This window comes from Nothobranchius furzeri, chromosome 7 (genome assembly GCF_043380555.1).
Source record: "Nothobranchius furzeri strain GRZ-AD chromosome 7, NfurGRZ-RIMD1, whole genome shotgun sequence".
NCBI classification, from domain to species: Eukaryota; Metazoa; Chordata; class Actinopteri; order Cyprinodontiformes; family Nothobranchiidae; genus Nothobranchius; species Nothobranchius furzeri.
This window is the reverse complement of record NC_091747.1, coordinates 29,738,396-29,760,516: the sequence shown is the minus strand read 5'-3', so window position 1 is coordinate 29,760,516 and position 22,121 is coordinate 29,738,396. Positions and strand designations below refer to the sequence as shown.

The 22,121-nt window shown below is 42.0% G+C and overlaps 1 protein-coding gene and 1 long non-coding RNA gene across 4 annotated transcripts in view; one reads left to right on the top strand and one right to left on the bottom strand.

Annotated features, from left to right (window-relative positions):
• gfod1 (glucose-fructose oxidoreductase domain containing 1) overlaps positions 1-6,919 on the bottom strand; it is a 40,435-nt gene extending 33,516 nt beyond the window's left edge. Inside the window, exon 1 of one of the 2 annotated variants that reach the window (XM_015977297.3) lies at positions 6,153-6,919. In XM_015977297.3, the coding sequence (XP_015832783.3) occupies positions 6,153-6,405 (253 nt within the window). In that variant the 5' untranslated portion in view covers positions 6,406-6,919. Of the gene's footprint in view, positions 1-6,065 lie in introns of both variants that reach the window. The other variant, XM_015977298.3, reaches the window with a different exon arrangement.
• A 4,278-nt stretch (positions 6,920-11,197) lies between these two features.
• On the top strand, positions 11,198-20,313 carry LOC129167125 (uncharacterized). 2 transcript variants are annotated; one of them, XR_011521041.1, is made up of 5 exons: positions 11,198-15,450; positions 16,113-16,186; positions 16,888-19,044; positions 19,326-19,394; positions 20,074-20,313. It is a non-coding gene; the product is annotated as an uncharacterized lncRNA (long non-coding RNA). The 2 variants fall into 2 exon arrangements; XR_008565962.2 differs by having other exon boundaries at positions 11,198-16,186.
• Positions 20,314-22,121: the final 1,808 nt, after the last annotated feature.

Here is a 22,121-nt window from a genome sequence, read left to right as displayed (position 1 = left end):
TTAACTCAGAGACAACAGAAGAGAGAGTCAAGTTTTAAACGTTTAAAGATTTATTACTAAACAAATTAAAACTAGACTAACTTAAACACTAAATGGTGTAACTAAGGAGGAATGAGACGGAGAATGGTGTAGTGTGGAATGTTGTTCAGAACCAGCAAATCCAAAGAAACGATTAGTTCTGGTGGGAATGAAGGTGATGTCTTCGCGCTAAGCTTTGATTAGGAGATTCATAAACACATTCGACGCCATTCTGTCGGTCTACGTACCCTTAGCGGAAGTCCCCGTCAAGATTAGGAGGTGTAGAAGTCCAGCTTGGACCTTTGGAGCCGAGGCTTATAGAACAGCCGCGGCAGCCGACCAGTCCAGTCTTGAGATGTTTCCGGGTCACGACAGTTTATCGGCATCTAACAAGACCCAAAACGGGGTCGTGATGGTTCAGCTGTTATTCTGAAAGGAACCGTTGCAGCAGGTGGAACGGCAACAGGTTTATCCAGCTTGAAGTTGGTTCTTTCGGCTGAAGAGGCGAGTTATGGATTGGCCACTCAGTCAACTTCTCTCGAACGCTTTGAACTGGTGTTAAAGATGACGTGGGCATAGTTTTATACTTTGGATGTTTTGGTTTATGGTCGAATGCATGGACGTCACTAGGATTGAGATATGGGGGGGCTTAGCCCCAGGAGCTTGACCTCGAACGTTTTTTGTCACACCCTGCAAAAACTTTGTCAATTAATTCATTATCTGAAGAAAATCTAACAAAACCTATTATTTTATCACTTTCCTTTCCTTTCCTACTTTTGTGCATTTTCTCTCTTCTTTTATGAAAATAACACTTAATCAGTTAATTTGTGGGGTCTATATTGAAGAAAGATTTTATGTAAGTCCATTAAAAATTTGATATGTTATATTTCCAAATAAAGCTATTCATTTCAGTCTACTGCACTTAACAGGGGGAAATGTTGTAGTCATTTATTTAATTTGTTTAATTACAACTTGTTTAATTATAAATGTTACTGAAATGTGACAATAAAGAACAAATGAATAATTGTCAAACTTTTATTCTGCCAAATGAGTGTGCAGTTGACAGTTTTAATATATGAATAACACTGCTATGATATGGAATAAAGGAGTGTGTAATTAACTATTACAAGACAAAATAACAGTATATATGAAAATATCCAGCAAGTAGTAGAACTTATATTACAGAAAGTCAACTATACAGATACAACTTGACATAAGGTTGCAGGTCACATGATAATTATAGTTTTTTTTTCTCAAGTTCTCTTACCTGTTCACTGCTAAATAGAAAACTGTTCAATTTTGCTTGGGAACTTTGTGCTCAGGTAAATGCTCATAACGATGCGCTTGCCCCTGTTTTCGCTGTAGATCACTGACCTTGACCATGCAGATCTCCTCAGCATCAACCACCTGGTCTCTCTCCTGTTCCTCACTCACTCTCTTAAAAAATCTTCGTATATCCATCTAGCCAACACATTGAAAAACATTTTCAATTTCTAATGCCAAAAAAAATGCTACTAAGCCATTTAGTTTTCACTCACAATAATTGAAACAGGCATTGGTGGATAAATGGGACAGAATATGGACAACTGTTAGCCTAATATAGCCAATGTTTGGTTGCTCATGATGATGGCATTTTCCATAATGTCACATTAAGCTGCCAAAATTTATGTTAAAGTTAGATGAGTACAATATCTCCTTTCTTTCCCATAGGTAAACATAGGAAATATTAAGCAATTGACAACCCACATGGAAAGAATTCATATAAACATATAGGTTTTAATATATGTTTTGATGTAGCTTTTGAATATATGTGACATTATAAAACTGGCTGTTTACTATATTATAGATACATATATGTACCTATAATATAATATATAATATAGAAAAAATATATAATATAGAAAAATGGTCAATAATATACATATTCGGCCATATTCTGATTCAGGTTTTTAGTGTGGAGTGATTTTTGTGCCACCAACTGGAGCGTGCAGTGATAAATCTGCAAGAGCACAACATGCTCTGCAGTCGTATGCGGCCCTCTCTCTGCATGCTCAACTCCGTCTCTGCCTGCACAAATCTCCCTGTTGTTGCTCAATTTGCAATTTACAAAGCAATGTAGTCTCTCCATCAGCCAATCAGACAGCTCTCCATTATGCAATCAAAGCATGTCCAGGAAATACTGCCAGGAAAATTGCACTTTTTTCAGATAAAGAGGACTTTATATAATTATATTTAATTAGGTTGATTAACCCTCCTCTTTTCCTGGGACATTTCCACTGTTCACTTCCTTTTACACATCAAGGGATCATTTATGTCTGACCAAACAGAGAAGAAACACTTTATATGTTGAAATTAAAAGTCCTCTTTAACTGAAAATAGTGCAATTTAACAGTTTTAGGTATGGGCAATGTGTCTTTTCTGGAAGTCAAATATGGTCACCCTAATCATGACACATGAATTACAACAAAGTATTTTGCAGGCAGTGGATGGTGACTGGTAGCTAACCAGCAGCAGAAAGCAGTTCAATAAGCTGTTAAATTTGTGTTTTTCTGTAAAGCTGTATTTCCTGGACATGCTTTGATTGGATAAAACAGAGCTGTCTGTGATTGACAGTTGGAGAGGCTACTTGTTGAGGAGAGCAGGGAGAGATTTGCATCGCAGAGACAGAGTTGAGCCCACAGAGGGCTGCAGCTCCTGCACACAAGCGCAGAGCAGGTTCTGTTTGTGCAGACTCATTACTGTACACTCAAGTTGGTGGCACTAAGTCACTCAATGAACTGGCTGGCTCGGTAATCACGTCACTTCAGGGGAGTTTTCCGACCATTTAACTATGGCGCGGCTTTTCATTATGGTTTGCGGCATGTAAACATGCTAGCGGAGTTAGCATTAGCATGTCGGTGCGGTAGCATTTTCCTCTCTCGTCTGAACTATAACCTTGAAATATTAACGGTGTGCTGCTGTTGCTGTCTTACCCTAATGTGATGTTGAGTGACTTACAAGAGCGCTGAGCAGGGTTTGCTCATCGATATATAGGTTTTGCTGTATCACCCCTGCCCCTGACTTGTCAACAAAGCTGCGGGCTTAAGGAAGTGGAGGAAGTCCTTTCTTGATATTTCCTGTGTGCGACGGTGTAGTTCTATATTCATTAATTATTATTTCTGTTTCAGACTAAAGAAAACTCATGTACCAACTACACGTGACGTGATTGTGTTGAGCATGTAGATGTGAACAAATAAAAAAAAGTTAACTGAAAAAATAAAATAAACCAAAATGATAGGGGGGCTTGTGATTATTTTAGGGGGGCTGAAGCCCCCCTAAAACGGACCTAACGACGTCAGCGGTCGAATGAAAAGATGACAGATTTACCAAACACCACCAAAACCACGCCTCCATCAGATCTGGCAGATTCTGATTGGATCAGTAAAAGCAATGTGTCATGTCTTAACGCTATGTGAGATCAGTTCTAGTGGAAAAATTTAAAGTCATACTACTTATTATATTCTATAGGATTATAATAAAGTAATTAATATTTTGGATTTCACAGATTGGTCACATCTTATTATTGACTAACACTTTGTTTGATTAGCTTTATTAAAAATAGAGTTCTTTGATTTATTAAAAAGAAAGAGTCCTTTTCTTCATTCTTCTCTTGGGCTGGAAAGGAAGCAATTTAGAGCAAATGCATGAGACCTTGAGGCAATATCTCATGCAGATTGGTTCTGTGTCAGAGGAGAGGGGGGAAATGACTTTTAGGTGGAAAACAGTCATTTCATTCCGTTACATTATGGAACGTCTCTAAAAGTAGGATAAAACATTTAAAACCATTTAAGTAAAACAGAAAATTCAACCATGCTTCTGTTTTACACATTAAATAACATATTTAACTTTTTTAAATAAATTTTTTAATCCTTGTCTACTATGTGCAGTGTTGTTCTCATGACGGTATAGGAACTGGCACCGTTGCTATTATTTAACACTGGCTGTATACGGTAATACTGCTCAAGCCTAGTTCAGACATTGTATTACACAAACCGAGTGGATCTCTTTTAACATAACACAAATTATTATGACCATTTGAATTTACACTTTTGACTTCATGAAATTAGATTGTGTTTGTTTTGCTGCTGAGTTAGCGGGTTGTTCCTTGAGTTTTTGTAGGTAGATTAATGGTACTTATATTGTTGCAAAGAGGATAGTCTGGGCTTTAAATCAACCCAACTACAACAAATTACCAAAACAACATAAAAAAAAACCAACTACACCCCTTCTGAACTGGGTCAGTTGAGGGAATATTGGGGGAAAATACCAAACTGTGCTGTTGGGACAAGGCTGTCAATCCAAACCACACCCATCTGAGCCAAGCTGAGCACTGCTGTTGGCCACAAATCACTCCAATGACACCAAATATACAGATACTGGTTTGTTTATGCAGGAGGTTTTCTGACCTAAAGCAGAAAAATGCCTAAATGACACTTGACCCCTCAGTACAGTTTCTGTGCTAAGAAAGAGAAAACAAAAGAACAGAAAACCTGAAGGAAATATTTAAAGAAGGAGAGAAGACAAGAAAAACTGGTTTGCTGTAGTGAGAGCCAACATCTATTCAGGTAAAACCTGAACTACTGTAGTGTTTAATTGTGTTTTCCACTTCATTAAATACATAAACTCAGCTTTTTAGCAATATTATCTCCAAATAAACTGGACCACTAATCCCAGCTGACTCCTTGTTCACTGCATTCCAATAACTATTAGCACAACCTGGCGAAGCAGTTTCTGGTTTTTAAAGGATTTGTGGCGGGTTGGCACGAGTGTTCACTGAATCTGTTTCACATGCAAAAACAGCACCAACCCGTCCAGCTTCTTCACGGGGACATCAGAGACTCAAATCAGAAGTCTTTCAGCTGAAAATCATTCTGTAACATTACATCACACACAATGATACAAGGCTGATGTAACAAACACGCACGCACACACACACACACACACACACACACACGTCTGTCTTTCTATCATAGTGTGGACCCTTCATTGACTTCCATTCATTTTTGTGATGTCACCATGCCTAACCCATACCCCAACCCTAACCATAACCAACGCTGATCTATTTCTTAAGGTTGGTTTATGCTTGACGCGTCCGCGAGGTTCGCACAGATCCGTGCGGCAAACTTGCATCATTTTAACAACCACGCCCCTCCACCGCGCCTCCGCACCGCGCACCTAGGAAATTTTCTAAACACGCGGACGGTCAAACACGTAAAACATGGCGGACTGGCAAGAACTAGTTATGGCGGAGTTCGCAAATACAGACATTTATATGATTCAGCTCTCAAAGATCACCATGATCAACATGTTATTAATTCTTAGAGAGAAATAGCTCGCACTGTCGGAAAAGACGAGGACGCTGTTAAAAATGCTGAAATGCCATGTTGTAAACAACAGTAATTTTTACTTCTACTATGGTGTAGTGTTGAATGCATGCTGTAGAGCTCCATGCTGCCCCCTACAGTTTGGGAGAATATTGGCTCACCGCAGAGACGAGCCGCATGAACCATAAACGCTGCAAGTTGTGAAGCACGTTCCATCCGCGAGCCGCATCACCAAGTGGAAAGTAAATGCGTCAAGCATAAACCAAGTTTAACACACACACACACACACACACACACACACACACACACACACACACACACACACACACACAGAGTAATACGGGACTGATGTAAAACACCCACACACACACAAACACACAGTAATACGGGACTGATGTAAAACACACACACACACACACACACACAGTGATACGGGGCTGATGTAATATACACACACACACAGTAATACGGGACTGATGTAAAACACACACACACACAGTGATGGGGCTGATGTAACAAACACACACAAGCACGCACACGCACGCACACACACACAGTGAAACGGGACTGATGTAAAACACACACACACACACACACTAACATAACCTACAACGGGAAAAGGCGGCGCAGCTGCAGAATAAGTTCGAACCTCTACATCGTGCCTGAGCTGCGAACTAAACTCACATCAAATAAGAAGATGCAGGAAGCACGTTAGGCCGCAGCATCCCACCGCCCAGCTGCTGCACCATCACCGCCATCCACGGGACTCACCCAGGGTTTTGACTGCGATCTGCCGCGTCAGAGGCGGCGGAAGGTTGATGCAGACCAGATCCACATCCTGATGTAGCAGAACGTCATCGATCCGGTTGGTGTAAAACGGAACGTTCATCTCTTTAGCCAGCTCCTCCGCCTCCTCCTGCGTGCGTCCCCACAGCGCCTTGACGGCGAAGCCCTCGTTCTTCAGCAGCGGGATGATCACCCTGGCCGTCAAGCTGGTGCCAAACACGCCGACTCCGGGAAGCATGGTTCGGGTTTGTGTGCCTTACTCCGAATTTAGAGAGTTCGCTGCCCCGGATGAAGCCAGAGGAGGAAAGCTGCGGCTGACGGTCAGGTCGGCCATCCACCTGCAGCAACCCACCCGCTGCTTTCGCTCCCCCTCAAAACTAACCCCCAAAATGCGGTAAGTCATCCACTTTCAGCAAATGAAACAATTAATGCTCAGTTTCGGTCCTAAGCACGTAAACGTCTCCCAATCACCCGCGCAACAAGAACAGTACGCAGCGAAGGACATTCATCCACTAGCAGCATCCTCACATCTGAGAAGCGCACCGGCGAGAGAGAATAAATCCAAATTCCGGTCTCCTCCAGCCAAAGGCTGGCCCAGAGGTCCCCGTCTCTAGCTAGCTCCCCGGAGGCTCACACCTCAGCGGACCGCCGGCACTTCCGAGCTGATGCTGCGGCTGCAGACACGCACAGTTCACGCAGCAGCTGCACACCGACACGGAAGCCCGTCTCACTTCCTGTCAAAATAAGAGCCGAGTAGAAAAAGCTGCATTCACAACAAGAGCCCAGGGGCGTTTACGGCACGCGGTGTAAAGGAAAACCGTTGCCCTCTTGTGGTTGTTTGTGACTTTAAAACAAGAGTGTTTCTATTAACGAGGAAATAGTCAGGGCGCCCGTCGTTTGTTGATAGCCGTTTTAACATTTAATCAACAGTTGGACCTCTCTTCAATTCCTATTTTGTGTAGCAATAATATAATTCATCCTAGTACTAATTGTATTTATACTAGTCAAAATTGCAAATGAAGATATCAACAGCTATTTGTTACTATAGAATTTATAATTAAGGATATCCATAATAACAACTGCACTAGTAGGAATTAAGATTGAGATGTCTCAAAATTCTTATAAAATTAAGGTGGCCGTTTGAACATTTATTAAGCAGACTGGATATGTAATCCAGATATCTATAATTATATTGTTCCTATTATAAATTAACATTCCAGATATCCATAGTAACATTACTACTACTTAGAAAGAACATTTCAGATATCTGAAATGTAATTCTTCCTAGGGCAACTTAGGTCACATTTCCCATTCATGTGTATTAGGTTTGCAGTGGCTCCTATCCACAATCACTTTCTTCCTGTCAACAATGAACATGGTGGATAGGAGAAACTGAATTCTTCCTAGGAGAATCTCTCATTTCAGATAGCTGTAATTCAGCGGTTACTAGTCAAAACTCTTATTTCAGATAGGTAGAATTAAAACTCTATACCTGCTGTCTGTAATTTTATTTCTGATATTCAAAATTACATTTATCCTGGTACTATTTAAAATTTAGATAGGCAGAACTACAATCTTCCCCGGAACAAATAACTTCTTGCTATCTGTTTTGAAATTGTTGACGTCTTATTTAATTACTCCTATATGGAATGTTGTTTTAGAGGGCACGGAATTGTAATCCACAACAGTAAACGTCACCATAAATTGGTGCGTGTAATATGCATTGTCACATATCTAACAGGAAGTGGTAATCCCAGACAGCAAGAAGGAAGTGTGTTTTTTTTTAGCGGGACCTGGCCGTGAAAATAGATGCTAATAGGCAAAGAAGCTCTACATTTTCTCGGGTTTTCAATGCAGTTTCCCGTGCAAGACAAGAGCTGGCAAATCCAGATGATTTCCTTACTGCAACGTGAAGACTTTTCAGACGTCGTCCCAGGACACAGGGTAAGCTAGTACAAAACTGAATGCACGTTAGCATTGCATTACATTTGTTCCCCTAAGCTCTGCAATGCTGCTGCTTTGGGCCCTGGCAAGATGGGCAGGGGTCTCCATGCCCTGGGTGGCATTTTGACAACAGAGGTGCCTATTGGGGCCAGTGGGGGAGCTGGCTCCCTGGAGGGCTAAACCCATCCAGCCATTCCTCCCCATCCCCACATATTCTTCTCCTCCTGCTCCCTCACATCATCACACAAACATACACATAGGACCTTGGGGGTGGACAAGTCAGGGAGTGTGGGTATGGGCCCAATTTCCGCATTCCTGTGGCAACCTGCCCCCCAATTTTATTTGCACTTTAAACACTTCCACCAACGACATTCCACACAAACACACACTAAGGGCCTTGGGAGTGAGCACATTCAACGGCACTAGGCAGGGGGATTTTTCAGCCTCATCCCAAGTGCCGGTGCCCACTTCCAATTTTAAACTGCACTTAGACACTGAGGGCTGAGGGTGCATTTGGGGCGGTTTGGTGGCATCAGCTGGCATAGGCCAGACAATGCCCACACTGCCCGCTCACCACAGCCATGGAATACACCTCGTCAACACACAGCAACACTATATTGGAGCAGGCGGAGGGAGACTAGGGGTCTTAGCACACCTCTGTTGTTGCTTGGCTTCCTGGGGCTGGAGGCTAGGAGGGAGATCTGTCCGTCTGGTTGGGGTCTGGGGTGGTGGGTTGCTGTGCTCAGCGCTGGGTGGGGGAGCCTGCTCATCAGCACCCCAGCAAACAGGGTCAAACTCTGGGAACCGGTAATGGTTGTACCCCAAATGCAGCAGTACTGGGACCAGGGTGAATAGGGTGTGTAAGGGGAGCATGAGTGGGTGTCCAGCATGCATTTTTGTAAGTCTTTGGTTGTATGTGTATGTGTGAGCATGAGGGAGGGCGTGTGTGACTGTGTTTGTGTATGACTGTATATGTCAGGTGGGGCCTTTGACTCCTCCCTTCTCCTGGGACTTCATTTGAGGATACAGATCTCGTCTCCCCTCCCCCTGCCCCACCTGGTGTGGAGTGCGGTGCCTTGGTCTGCCTGGGTCGTGGCTCCCGGGTCAGGGGGTTTAAGATTTTTGGCGTCTGCCTGATCAATCCTGGTGGCTGCCTGGTGGGGTCTGGGTCCCTGGGCTCTGCTGGGTCCCCGGCGGGGGTGGTCGCCCCTGGGTCCCGGGTCGCTGGGTCCCGGGCTCGGCCGGCTAGGGGGTGGGAGGCTGCGGGTGGGGTCTGTGGGCTTGCTGCTGATATCTCCCGGGACTCTGCCGGCTGCTGGTTGTGGCCCCCCAGGGCAATCCTCTGCGCCTCTCGAGAGGGAGCTGGGGCTTTTCTGGTTGCAGTCTCCTTGGGGTTCCTGTGTTCTGGGGCAGCGCCTGGATCTCTGGGACTTGGAGCACCCTCCGTCTCCTACACATCTTTGGGGGGCAGATCTGTTGCCCCTCACACTCTCTATTGGACGCTTTTATAGAGAAACCTTACATAAACAAGCGCGTGTACACACACAGGTGCTCACATGGTGCTCTCATAAGTATGGACTTGGCCACGTTCAACACAGGTCTTAAGGCTATGGTGGGCACTTAATGCACTGTGATTTATTATCGTGTGATTGTTCAGTAAAACAATGTTGATTGTATATTTCTTCAAGTTGATGCAGTGGTAGCTTGCTCCTGTTGTACTGTTGTGTCCCTTTTTTCTCTTCTTTCTCTTTTTGCAGGTCTAGAAGCAGACTCTTGTTCATTATTGTTTATTTTTGTGGAACCCCCCCCCCCCCCCCCCCCACCCACCTTTTGTCTTTTCCTTTCTCTTTCACCTCTGACTCCGTGTCTGGTTGGAATTACAAAGCATTCAAAAACAATAACAATAAAGTTTTGAGTATCAGGCGTGACATTAAAAGCAGACGCTTTGATGCTCCACCTGAGAATAAATCTGTAAGACTTGTCACCAGCATTCAGACATCAATTCTGCTTGCTTCACAGCCAGACAGGACACGGGGAAATAAATAAACATTTGTTCCCCTAAAGCGGTTGAATGAAATTTGTTTAAGAATAAAAACTCAACAAAGCCAATTTTAATTTGTTTGTGAGGGGAAAACAATAAATTTACTTGATTTTGTTATAACACACACATATAGACATTGTCTTGTAGCCGAAGGTGAAAGTATTTCCCCCTGCTTACTCACTAGTACACTATTGCGGTGTGCATGAATAAATATAAGTGCTCTGTGGTGAGCAGTGGTTGGCGGTAATTTGCTATGTTGGCTGAATATTGCTTGTTATGAAACTTTTTTTTCAACAGGTATCATGCCAATAGTCTCCCCTGCGTCGTGTGCCAACCAGAAAAGTTTCCGTAAACTGTGCCTAGATTCCTGCTAACTAGAAGTGTAATTATGTTTTATTTTGACAAAAAAAAAAAGAATGAAAAAAAGAAAGAGGCGTGTTGTTACGTTATCGTTCAGTTTGTGGTTGACATCAGAAGATGACACATGTATTGTTCCGATGTGTATCACACGTGATGGTTAATCAAGCTGAACGTTCCTGACATGAGGACAATTTTAATTGATGATTGTTGCTCATCTCCATGAATTGGAGAGAAAAACACACACTTTTAACAGCTGTCTACTTTATCCTAGTTGTTATGGAAAAATTTATGTTTGTTAATTCTTCATCATGGACTCCACCAACTGGACGTAATATGTACTGCTCTATGCCTCTCTGCATGCTCACACACACACACACACACACACACACACACACACACACACACACACACACACACACACACACACACATACACACACACACATTCTTGCCCCACTCATACACACACAAGCTCTCTCTCTCTCTCTCACTTTCACATCTCTATAATTAAACTCTGTGAACAGATGTTTGGGGCATTTGCCTTGTGCATTATGCCACAGTTATAACTGTTTGACTTGTCTCCTTCTCTCCTCACTATAGGAAATGGGGTTATTGATAAACATATTGATAAAATCGATGACAAAGGCCTAGAACAAAATGCCACTGCCACCCCCCCCCCCCCCCCCCCAAAAAAAAAACTGCAAAAATAAAATTGTGGAAATGCCATGTAGATGACATTCTAGAAATCATACCAAAAGGACAAACAGAAACACTAAACACAACACTGGAATAACATTGACGACCCAGGCAACATAAAGTTCACCAATGAGTCAGAAACAGAAGGCAGTATAGCATTTATGGACATGAGAATAACCAGGCAGACCGACGGGACCCTAAACATAAACACATATAGGAAACCAACACACACAGACCAATATCTATTATGGACATCAGAACACCCCACCATACACAAAATGTCAGTAATCAGAACACTATATCACCAAGCAAACATGATAACAGAAGAAAGAGACCGTAAACAAGAGGACAAACACATACAACATGCTTTAAAGACCTGCGGATACCCGACATGGGCAATAAACAAAAGAACAACCTAAGCAAAGAACCAGAAAGACAAGAACCAAACCCAGTGATAACCCTACCATACATCAAAGGCATAACAGAAAAAATAAGAGCAACAATGAAGAAACACAACATAAACACACCAATAAAACCATACATGACAGAAACAGACTACTACACCCAAAAGACAAGATACCAGCTGGACTTAAATGTGGAGTCGTTTACTAAATCTCATGCAAACTCTGCAATAAAACGTACATAGGAGAAACCGGACGCCAACTCAACTCAACACACGAACAATAGAACACAGAAAGGAGTGCGAGAAAGAAACAAGTCGAAAACACACAAGAGCAGCAAAAGAAGAAGCAGAAAGCACAATAAAGAAGTCAGCCGTAACAGATCACTGCATAAGAGAAAACCATATAATGGACTGGGACAACACAAGGATCATAAACACAGAACAACAGAAATACAAAAGATGGATAAAGGAAGCCATAGAGATAAGGAGACGTGGATGTGGGACCATGAACAGAGACGATGGGGTTTACACATTGAATCGTGCATGGGACTGCATCATCGGAGACGGGAGAGCGGGCAGCAGAGGGTGACAACGTCCTCTGCTGCCTGCGGATAAACGGAGTAGGAAGTGATGCCACCATCAGCGTCAGCTCTGAAGATGTTTGCAGCCGCAAACGACATGTCAGCAAGATAAAGAAAAACCTTATCTGTATTTCAAAAAGAACCAAAAATAGAATTATTTGTCGCAGTTGGAATAAAACATAGCTAAAATATGCACAAGTTGTAATGTTTTCATATTCATTTTCATACATACAAAAACAGTTGGGTTATTTCTTCAACCCAAATTCTGGATTATTTGTGTTGGGTTGTTTTTCTGGGTTAATTCTTCAGAGTTTTACACAAGTCTAGGGTAGTATGGGTTATTTTAACCCAATTTGTGGGTTTTTCGATGAGGTTAAATTTTCTGAGAATAGGCTGACACAAAAAATTGGGTTAAATAAACATACAATCTTGTACTATATTGTACCATATCCAATGTATATTAACACCAGTTTCATTTTACACAGAACTGATTAACAGTGTTGTTTTTGGATTGTTGTAATTGTTGCTATTTTTTGTTGTTATAGTTGTTGCTGTCATAGGCGTCATTTTAACCGGGGACGCCGGGGACATGTCCCCGGCAAAATTTGTGATTGGCAGCTGTGTCCCCCCCGCTTTCAAAAAAGCCTGCTGATGAGGATTTTTGTTTTACCAGCTCAGATCTTATACCAGGGGTCGGCAACCTGTTCCAATCAAAGAGCCATTATTACCCGTTTCCCACAGTAAAGAAAACACTGGGAGCCACAGCGGCCGCATCGTTGTGGGCGGGGCCTACCCTCAGACAGCAGAGAGCTGCTCACAACCAGGTGACAGCAGCCGGTACCATGGGCGTCGCACCCGTGGGGGATGCAACACCCACACTTTTCCAGCTGTTTTGCTCACCTCCACACCAGTCTGGATTCTTTAGGTCGCACTCACTCTGTTTGCCTCATCTCCTTCTTCACCTCCCCTATTCTGACAGCCGATGTCGGGTTCAAGGAGAGCAGGAGAGGGAGGGACGGAAGAGCTCGACTGAATTCATAATTTTACATCTTGACATTAGCTGTACAAAGTCTGAGTTTGATCAAGTGAAGAACACCAATCTGCAGAGGTTTATAACAGGCGCAGCGCCAGGTTTTCATTTTTGGGTGGGCCACGGTAATTTTGGACGGACCTTAATAAGCAGTGACTTAAGTGAAGCAGGCAGGTCGCGCTAGAAATTTTAGTTTTAAAAGACGTCATAAATGTGTTCCCCCGTCATTTTTATTTCTAAAATATGAAGTAAAAACTCCCAATTTAATTTTCATTCATTTGTCATTAATATTTAGTCTACACCCATGCGTTAAGTGGACCATCTTCCAGTAAAAGCAAAGCATCCGGCCCACCTCTCCAAATGCGTAAAATGTGCATCACAGCCACTAGGCGCACCGCGGGCACCGTCAGCTACGTCAGTCCAGACAAGAGCAGAGCAACTAGAGAAAGAATAGAGGATAATTGTCTGGATGTGGATGGAGATTACATTTTACAGCAGCCTGATCATCATTTAAATACGTAAACCATCACCTGTCTTCTAGTCCACGCTATCAGCATTATTTTAATTTGTGTGTGTGTGTGTGTTTTCCACTTCAAACACTGGTCTAACCAACCAGACCAGCATGTCCAGTAACACATTAATGTTACAATTAAACAGTTTCACTTCATGTAGGCTAGGAACATTTCACCTGCCGTGGCCCGACCGCTTCTGCTCCACATGAACTTTGTGCGTGACCAAATGTCTCTACAGGTGCTTTCTGAGCTGAAGAGACTATTCTGCCTCAGACTGGATGCATCATGCGTCTCCATATTAGAGATGGGAACAAGCGCTATTCAGCCAAACTTTCATAATTTCATAAAAATAACATTTTCCAAGTGACACATCCCTCAGAGAGACCGGGTTTCCAGAACGCTTCAGTGGGAGGAAATCAACCAACATCCTTGAGTTTATCCGTCAAAATAAACAGTCAAATGGAAATATCTGTAACCTGTCATTTAACTGTTTTGCCTTCCTGTGAAGATTGTTGCAAAGAGAAACAACTAAACCTGATTAACCCCAGAGCCACGCGCACTGCACTGTTCTGACTGTAAATGAGGAGGAAATGATTTAATCAGATCCTTTTCTTTTCAACATGGTTTAATGTAAAGTTTCATTCAGTACAAACTTTAGTTACACCAATCTAACGAGACAGAGCCTGGATTTGTATTCTGAACAGTTTAAACATGTTTAAAATGGAGACATGCGTGACCCGTCTAAAATTCGCACCTGCTCCGCTATTATGGAAATTAAAATAACAAGATGAATAACATGAACTTATTTTAGGCACAGACAACATCCCCCACACTTTTGAAAAGCTTGCAACGCACCTGGTCGCTCGTGTACGTCAAAGTTATCTTTCATAAAAAGATAATCAATAAAACGATTAAATAAAGTGGATCCAGAAGCTGTAGCCCGTCTCTGCCTTCAATATTCACACTGTTGGTGGTTTTACTGAGCAGGTGCCACTTTTGTCATATGTTTCTTTTTAAAACATGTTTAGACTGTTCAGAATACAAATCCAGGCTCTGTCACGTTTGATTGTTGTAATTAAACTTTGTAGGTGGGGAAGGTCAGAAAGCAGCTCAGAAGCGCATGATTTCGCACAAGCGTGACGCGTCAACCCGGTCTCACAGACCGGGTTGGACCTGTTCAGGTTTACGCAGACAATCTTTACATTTAGAATTGGCATACAGATGTAAAATTAATGCAGTAAAATATAAAGCATTTTATTTAAATATCCATTAATTATTTTACAAGCACAGAGAGCGCATCAGATGGATGGAGGAGCCGCATGCGGCTCCAGAGCCGCGGGTTGCCGTCCCCTGTGCTAGCCTACTTTATTGTCCCCAGCAATTTTTAAGCCCCACTCAAGTGTATGGTTATTGTCCCCAGCAATTCTGAAAACAAACTGACGCCCTTGGTTGCTGTTTATTATTGTAAAATTGATGTTTGAATTATTTTTTTATTCTTTATTCTTTGGGGATTTATTGTTTATTTTCCCCATCCATTCTGCATTCCAGTAGGTGTCGTGAGTGCGCAAGTTGCTTGCCAACTGATATGAGCTGACTGGAAAAGGAGGCGACAGGCTCAACATCACGGGAAAAAAAAGAAACTAGGCACACAAGCCCTTTCACTTTCATTTTCCCTTTGTGACTGTGTTGACAGTGACCATCGTGGTGTCTATTGTGGGTAAGAGAATTACATTAAATTACAATGTTAGCTAGATAATGTTTAAGGTAATTATTGCTAACTACCCTACATTTAGCAGAAGAGAGAAGATAACTTGCAGTCGCGTGCAAAAGTGCCTTTTATGAAAGGCAACGTAACACCGCCTGAAACTTTTCATTTCATTTTCGTCTTGTGATTTCATCGTGGTGCCTGTTGTAGGTAAGATAATTACATTAAATGAGATTGTTAGCTAACTAACATTTAAGCTAAATATGCGCGCGTGCGAAAGTGCATTTTATTAAAGTTAATATGTTACAACTCAGCAGAATAGACATTAACATCGTAACGTAATACCGCATGAGACTTTTCACTTTGATTTCCCTGTTGTGATTTAATCGTGGTGCCCATTGTAGGTAAGAGAATTACACGAAATGAGAACTTTAGCTAACAAACATTTAAGCTAACTATGCGCTCGCGCGCGAAACTGCCTTTAATGATCTGTGATAAGTTCAAGGTTTGTGAGTTACAACACTTTTTGAGCCAACAAAGGCTTCATGTCCTGGACCGCCATCTTAAATGCTTCCTTATGTGGCCCCACTTACTTCAATTACCATCTTTAATGGAAAAAATAATTCTAATGTGACACTCAGTTTTGATAATGATTGCTGTCTCTTTTGTTTCAGCCCATTTATGGACGTCTTTGTGGCCAACAAACTGAGTGAGTGGCAGCTATCAGAGCTAACAAACAGTTTTAAAGGTGAGTGTATTGACTGGACAGATTTGTATATGATGCAAAAGTAAATTAATTTCAGGAATTCAACTAAAAAGGAGATGCTAACAGGGTTTTTCCTGGCTCAAGTTGAGGCAGAGGTGATACCATCCTGACCATGCGCCAGCACATGCGTACTCTGTGCATTCAATTGCCTCACTTTTTTAAAGGCAAAATATTATAAAAGGCTCAATAATATGCATTAGATTGGTGTTTAGTTCCCTTTTTCCCATCTGATATTTATAGTTGAAATTATTTTTTAATAGTTGACCTACATTTCAGTAACATTTTAGGTTTGTATTAATAACACTCATCTTAGTCAAAATAACACATAAATGTATCCAGTAAAATATAATGCATTTCATGCATTTGTATTAGAAATGGTAATAACATTTAATTTCTGCTGCTAACAATGTAATGGTGGGATGTCTATTATGTACAGGTTAGGGTTGGCCCCCAAAATGCCTTGAAACGGCCCTGGGTGTGTGACTGAGTTTTGAAGTTGATCTGAATTGTATCACATGTAGAAATATTACATGTGTATAACTTAGTGTTTTATACAGGTAAAAACGTGTAGTGGAGATAAACCTACCTACATTTTACTTTCAAGCTTTGTTTTCTTGTTTTTATTTAACTATTTCCTGTCCTGTCTGTCTCTCATCTTCCTGCATCTCCTCTAAACTCTCCAGATAAACTGCAGCCTGGATTTTTACTTTTTCACCTTATCAGTTACTTCTGAGCAGATCAAAGGGATCTCCTGACTGCAAAGTGGAGAGCGCATTTCGATGCTGCGTCAGTGAGGTGAAATCACCGCAGCACACAATGAGCGGAGCGCGTCAGGAACAATTAAAAGACAGAATACCAGAGGATATGAACAGATATGAACGATCATGTGTTAATAATAATGTTTTGTTGCACCACCTTGAGAATGTATCATGTGCCGGACGCAGCGGGCGCACCAACGATCAGCGCTTTGCATCCTCTCCGCTCAACAGAATCCCGCTACGCTGAGAGTCCATAAATACTGTAATATAGGCAGAAACTGGATCTTTCCCTGAAAGATATCTAGACCCCATAACTCGATCCCTGCCCCTGGATGAAAAACCGGACATTTTGATAAATGTAGGACCCCCCACCCCCCCCTTTTGGTTCTTTTTGCTTTATCTTCCAGATTAAGATATAGACGAGGAGTCATTTCTCCTCTTAGATGAGGACACCATCAAACAACTCATCCCCAAAATTGGACCCAGAGTCAAGTTCTTAAAACAGTATAGAGAATTTGTAAGTTATCACTAGAGTCAAACAGGCTCAACATTCTCAAGGGACATGGCTTACACATGCTTTACAGTTTTTTTCAATTGCTTAAACTCAAAAAGCAAAAATGAGGCACAATTTTCACAACCTCTACTTCTGTTCCCAATCGCTTGACTCAATTTATCACTACTTAAGATTTCCTTATATCAGAACTCTGATTTTCCTCCTTTACACTCTGATGTCAATTTCACATCACCTTGCTGTCAAAACACAGCACACAATTTTCAGGTTTACACACACTTCTCACATAAATTCTCAAAGCTTCAATCAACAACACACAAATATTCAAATCTCTAAACTTCCGGGTCTGGCGAGCAATTTGCAATTAGGGACTGCAGCATAAAAGTAAGTTTCCACAAGGCTACCCAGGTGTATGAGTGGTTTCAGGACCACCCACGCTTTTCCATTTTATACCTTCCACCTTATTCCCCCTTCCTCAATCCCACTGAGGAGTTTTTCTCAGCCTGGAGGTGGAAGGTGTACGAAAGGAATCCACTGAGCCAGGTCCCACTGCTTCAAGCCATGGAGGAGGCTTGTAGAGATGTGGCCTTTAAGGCCTGTCAGGGCTTCATGAGGCACTCGAGGCGGTACTTCCAACGCTGTTTGGACCAGGAGGACATCGCCTGTGAGGTGGATGAGGCCCTCTGGCCAGACAGAGACTGGAGGCATGATGCCCCATGATTATGCTTGGATGGGAGAGGGGGTGGAGGGTTAACTGTAAAAATAAAATGTTTTGTCTCAAAATTTGTGTGATGTCTGCTCAGATGCATTTTGCTCAGAGAGAAGTGGGCACTGTCATACATTCAGTGTGTAATTCATTGTGTTCCATTTAGACAATTGTGTTTTCAGTTTTGCCCTTCGAGGGCCGGCTTTGCAGACAGGCGACACAGGCGGCCGCCTGGGGCGCCATCTGATGGATAGGGCGCAAAAAAAAAAGTTGATTAAATTTATGTTTGTTATATGAAATGCACTCTCTACATACTCAAAATTCCCCTTTGAAATGACATGAAATTAAAACATCAATATTTAAATTCTAATGATCTGGCTGCATGACGAGCTCCCGCTTGGGCCACCGCTCCGATGCATTTGACCGTTAAGGGTGCCGTAGATCACATGCGTGGGTAGCACTGTAGAAGGACATCCTGTTGTCGCGTTTAAACTTTTGATATCTTTTACGATGAAAAGAACACCTAAGCCATCGGGATCAGCATTCCCAAAGTGAAGGAAGGAGGAAGAATAAAAACGGGCCCAAAGCAGAGGTATGTAGACTTTATAAATTTGGCAAAGGAACTTTTTGAGTTACCATTGTAGCTAACTGCCTCTCCTGCCACGCACGGTCCACGGACGGACCCTCGCTAGCTGTTTACATTCACAATACAGTATCTCATAACTTTAACCAATTAATTTTACTTTTGAATCGTCGTGTCCAGATGCAGTGAGACAATATCTGCAGCCACACAGGCACCTGTTGACACCACAGGGGGGGGGACTGTCTTCTACACCTGTTGAGTCTCACTGTGATGATGAAGAATGTAAGATTTAATTTTACCGTTTTTTTTAGTATGATTGCAGCCTTTTTATGAACTTCGATTCAAGTTTTAAGTACACATACAATATGAATTTAACATTTTCATATCAGAAGAACGTTAGGTGTGGGTGTAGCAAAATTTCAACTTTGTCCGACACATCGGGCGGGCGGCACCGCCGTGGCAGTGGTGGGGACTCCCCAGCTGCCGCCGGTCCCGCCGGGGAGTGAGAACTGCCTAAACACAGCATGACATCTTATGCCGTCTCTTTCTTGTTTATGCTGCAGCGTCTTCTATCCAGGCATCAAGCAGCAGCAGCACATTTACTGAGCTACAATCTCAGCATCTAGAACCAGGTGAGTAAGTTTCTTGTTAGGCTATTTGTAATCAGCAGTAGAAACAGACTTTTTCAAATTAAACGGCTTATCACATACTGTATATCGATATGCAAAATTAATTTATTTAAATCCACACCAGACGTGTTTTTTGAGTGCAGCATTGATTTAGCATTGAGAATATTAAATAATCTGAACATACACATCTGAAATTGTCTCCTTAAGATGTTACTGTCAGTTAGGCTGTAAATTTGTAAAAAAAAAAAAAAAAAAAAAAAGATGGACGTTAGTTTTTGTGACATTAGTGAGTCATCTTCAAGGTATAAAGGTTTATGCCTTGAAGGAGGTCGTACCGAATCGCGTCGGCGTTTCCTTGTTTAATAAATGAAATCCTCAGAGTGCCTCAGATCACCGGTTCTTCTTCCTCATATTCTACAATTTATTTGATGCTGAAGAGCACCTGAGAGTGAGACATACGTTTTTTCAACTATTCCCCATGGATGTGCTCACTTCCACCTGTTTTTGATCATTTTATTCATGTTTTCATAGAACAGATTAAAAAAGATCAATAAAAAAAAAGTCCAGTAACATTAAAAATAGTGAAAAGCATCACTGCACATGACTGAGGAGTACTGAATGTGAAAGTGGCACTGTTCTTGTGTGTGTGTGTGTGTGTGTGTGTGTGTTTATTTTCTCACAGAAAAAGAGCCCAACACCAGCAGACTCAGTGCTCCAATCCAACAGCCTGAAGAGACATCATCATCAGCTTCAACAGATGTCTGTGAACATGTATGAGCTGCTGGCCCCATGGATCCTGCTGACTGGCCACAGCAGTTGAACAAAATGGAAAGTAGAACTTTCTTTATAATGACACTGATATTTGAGTTTTGCTTTTGATTGCACAGTTTAATGCTGCTTTTGATTTTGCATCCCCCCCCCCCCCCCCATGACATTTGCACAACATATTGAGTTGGTGGTTATTGTAATATTCTCAGGTTACTTATCTTTCAAGCTTACATTTATTCTTCAGGCTGTTTACTATAAAGAGTTGCTGTGTGAATATTTAAAATAAAAAGTTAGAGGCGTGCAGGCACTGGGGGGTGGGGGGCAAATGGGCACTCTCGCCTTGGGCACCAAATCACCTAGAGCCGGCCCTGTGCTCTTCAGTGCTCTGTCCATGCTTGATAGTGTTCACCCAAAGGCTACTTGTGTTTAAGCAATGAATGGTATGTGTGTGTCATGTGAAAATGTGGCTGTGTTTACCAAATGAAAACACGTGTTCCATTTTGGGAACGTGTTACGATATGTGATGGCAGGGTTTTGTTGCAAAGGGAAGCCACGGTTTAGGAATTTGTGTGTTATGTTTGGGGTTCTGTGTGTGCAGTTTTGAAAAACGCATTTTAGCAATTGAAAAAAACTGTAAGTGCAAAAAGCTAATTCTTGGTGATGTCAAGTGTCTCTTTTCACATTTACGCATAGGACACAATATCAACAGTTCATCCACCAATTTTCAGTGTTGTGAAGAAGGTTGTAACAGAAAATTGTCTTTCATTCGATCTTCACAAACGAAATGAACATGAACAAGTGCTGCCAGTTTACATACCCAGTCATGCTTATAATGATCGTAATACTGAAGAGATAGTACAGCAAGTTGAACTGGGGGAAAGTAGTGATGATGATGATGATGATGATGATGATGATGATGATGATGAATGGGATGAATTGACACAAGAGGCAATCATTGACAGAGTAGCACTTTTTATATCTAATCTGAAATCCAAATCCTCTCAGACATTCTCAAGAATTAACATTGTAGTTCAGCAAACCTCAAGTTTAATAGGATATTTGGTGGGCAGGCTACAAACAAAGACCATGTTGTTGTTCAGTCAGTTTGGGCATGATCAAAGCCCACAGGTAGAGGAGCTCAGACAGGAGTTTTCAGATGCAGCTTTCCCTTTCAAGGGACTGGAGACAGACTATAAACAAATGAAGTATTTCACCAACACTGGGAACTTCATTCAGCCAATAGAGGAGTCATTTCCAAATTGCCAAACCTTTGTACAGCGGAGCAACTCTGCCACTGGCAATGTGAGACAAGTACTTGTGACTGATAACTTTCAGCGTTTCCACTCAAACAACTTCTGGTCAAGATCTCTGAACTTCCTGGAATTTTACAGGCCATGATGGAATGGCAACAGAAAGAGAAGGATAGTCTTCAGGATATATTTGATGGACATTTTTGTAAAACTCTTCCACTCTTTATAAAAGAGGTGTCAATCCCATTACTGTTAAATAATAATTGTGAAACTGTCAACCCCTTCGGATCACAGACTGGGATTCACAAGTTAGGATTCATATACATGATTTTGAACAGTTTGCCATAAAACCTCCTGTCCAGTCTGCAGTCACACTTCCTGTTAGCAGTGTATGAATCAGATGATGCAAAGACCTATGGCATTGATTCAGTTTTACGACCCATAGTGGAAGAACTTGGATGTCTTGAGAGGGATGGCATCACTGTTGATACATCTAACTTTCAGGGTGTTGTGAAATTCTCAGTTGTCCAGGTAGTGGGGGACAATTTGGGTTTGAATGATGATCTTGGCTACATAGAGAGTTTCACAGGAAACCATGTCTGTTGCTTGTGCAGAGTGCACCGACATGTCTTGAAAGAACAGACGCGAGAAGATCCTACATTGTTACGTGATGTTAATACTCACAAGGCAGATTTGTTGACAGACAACCCCT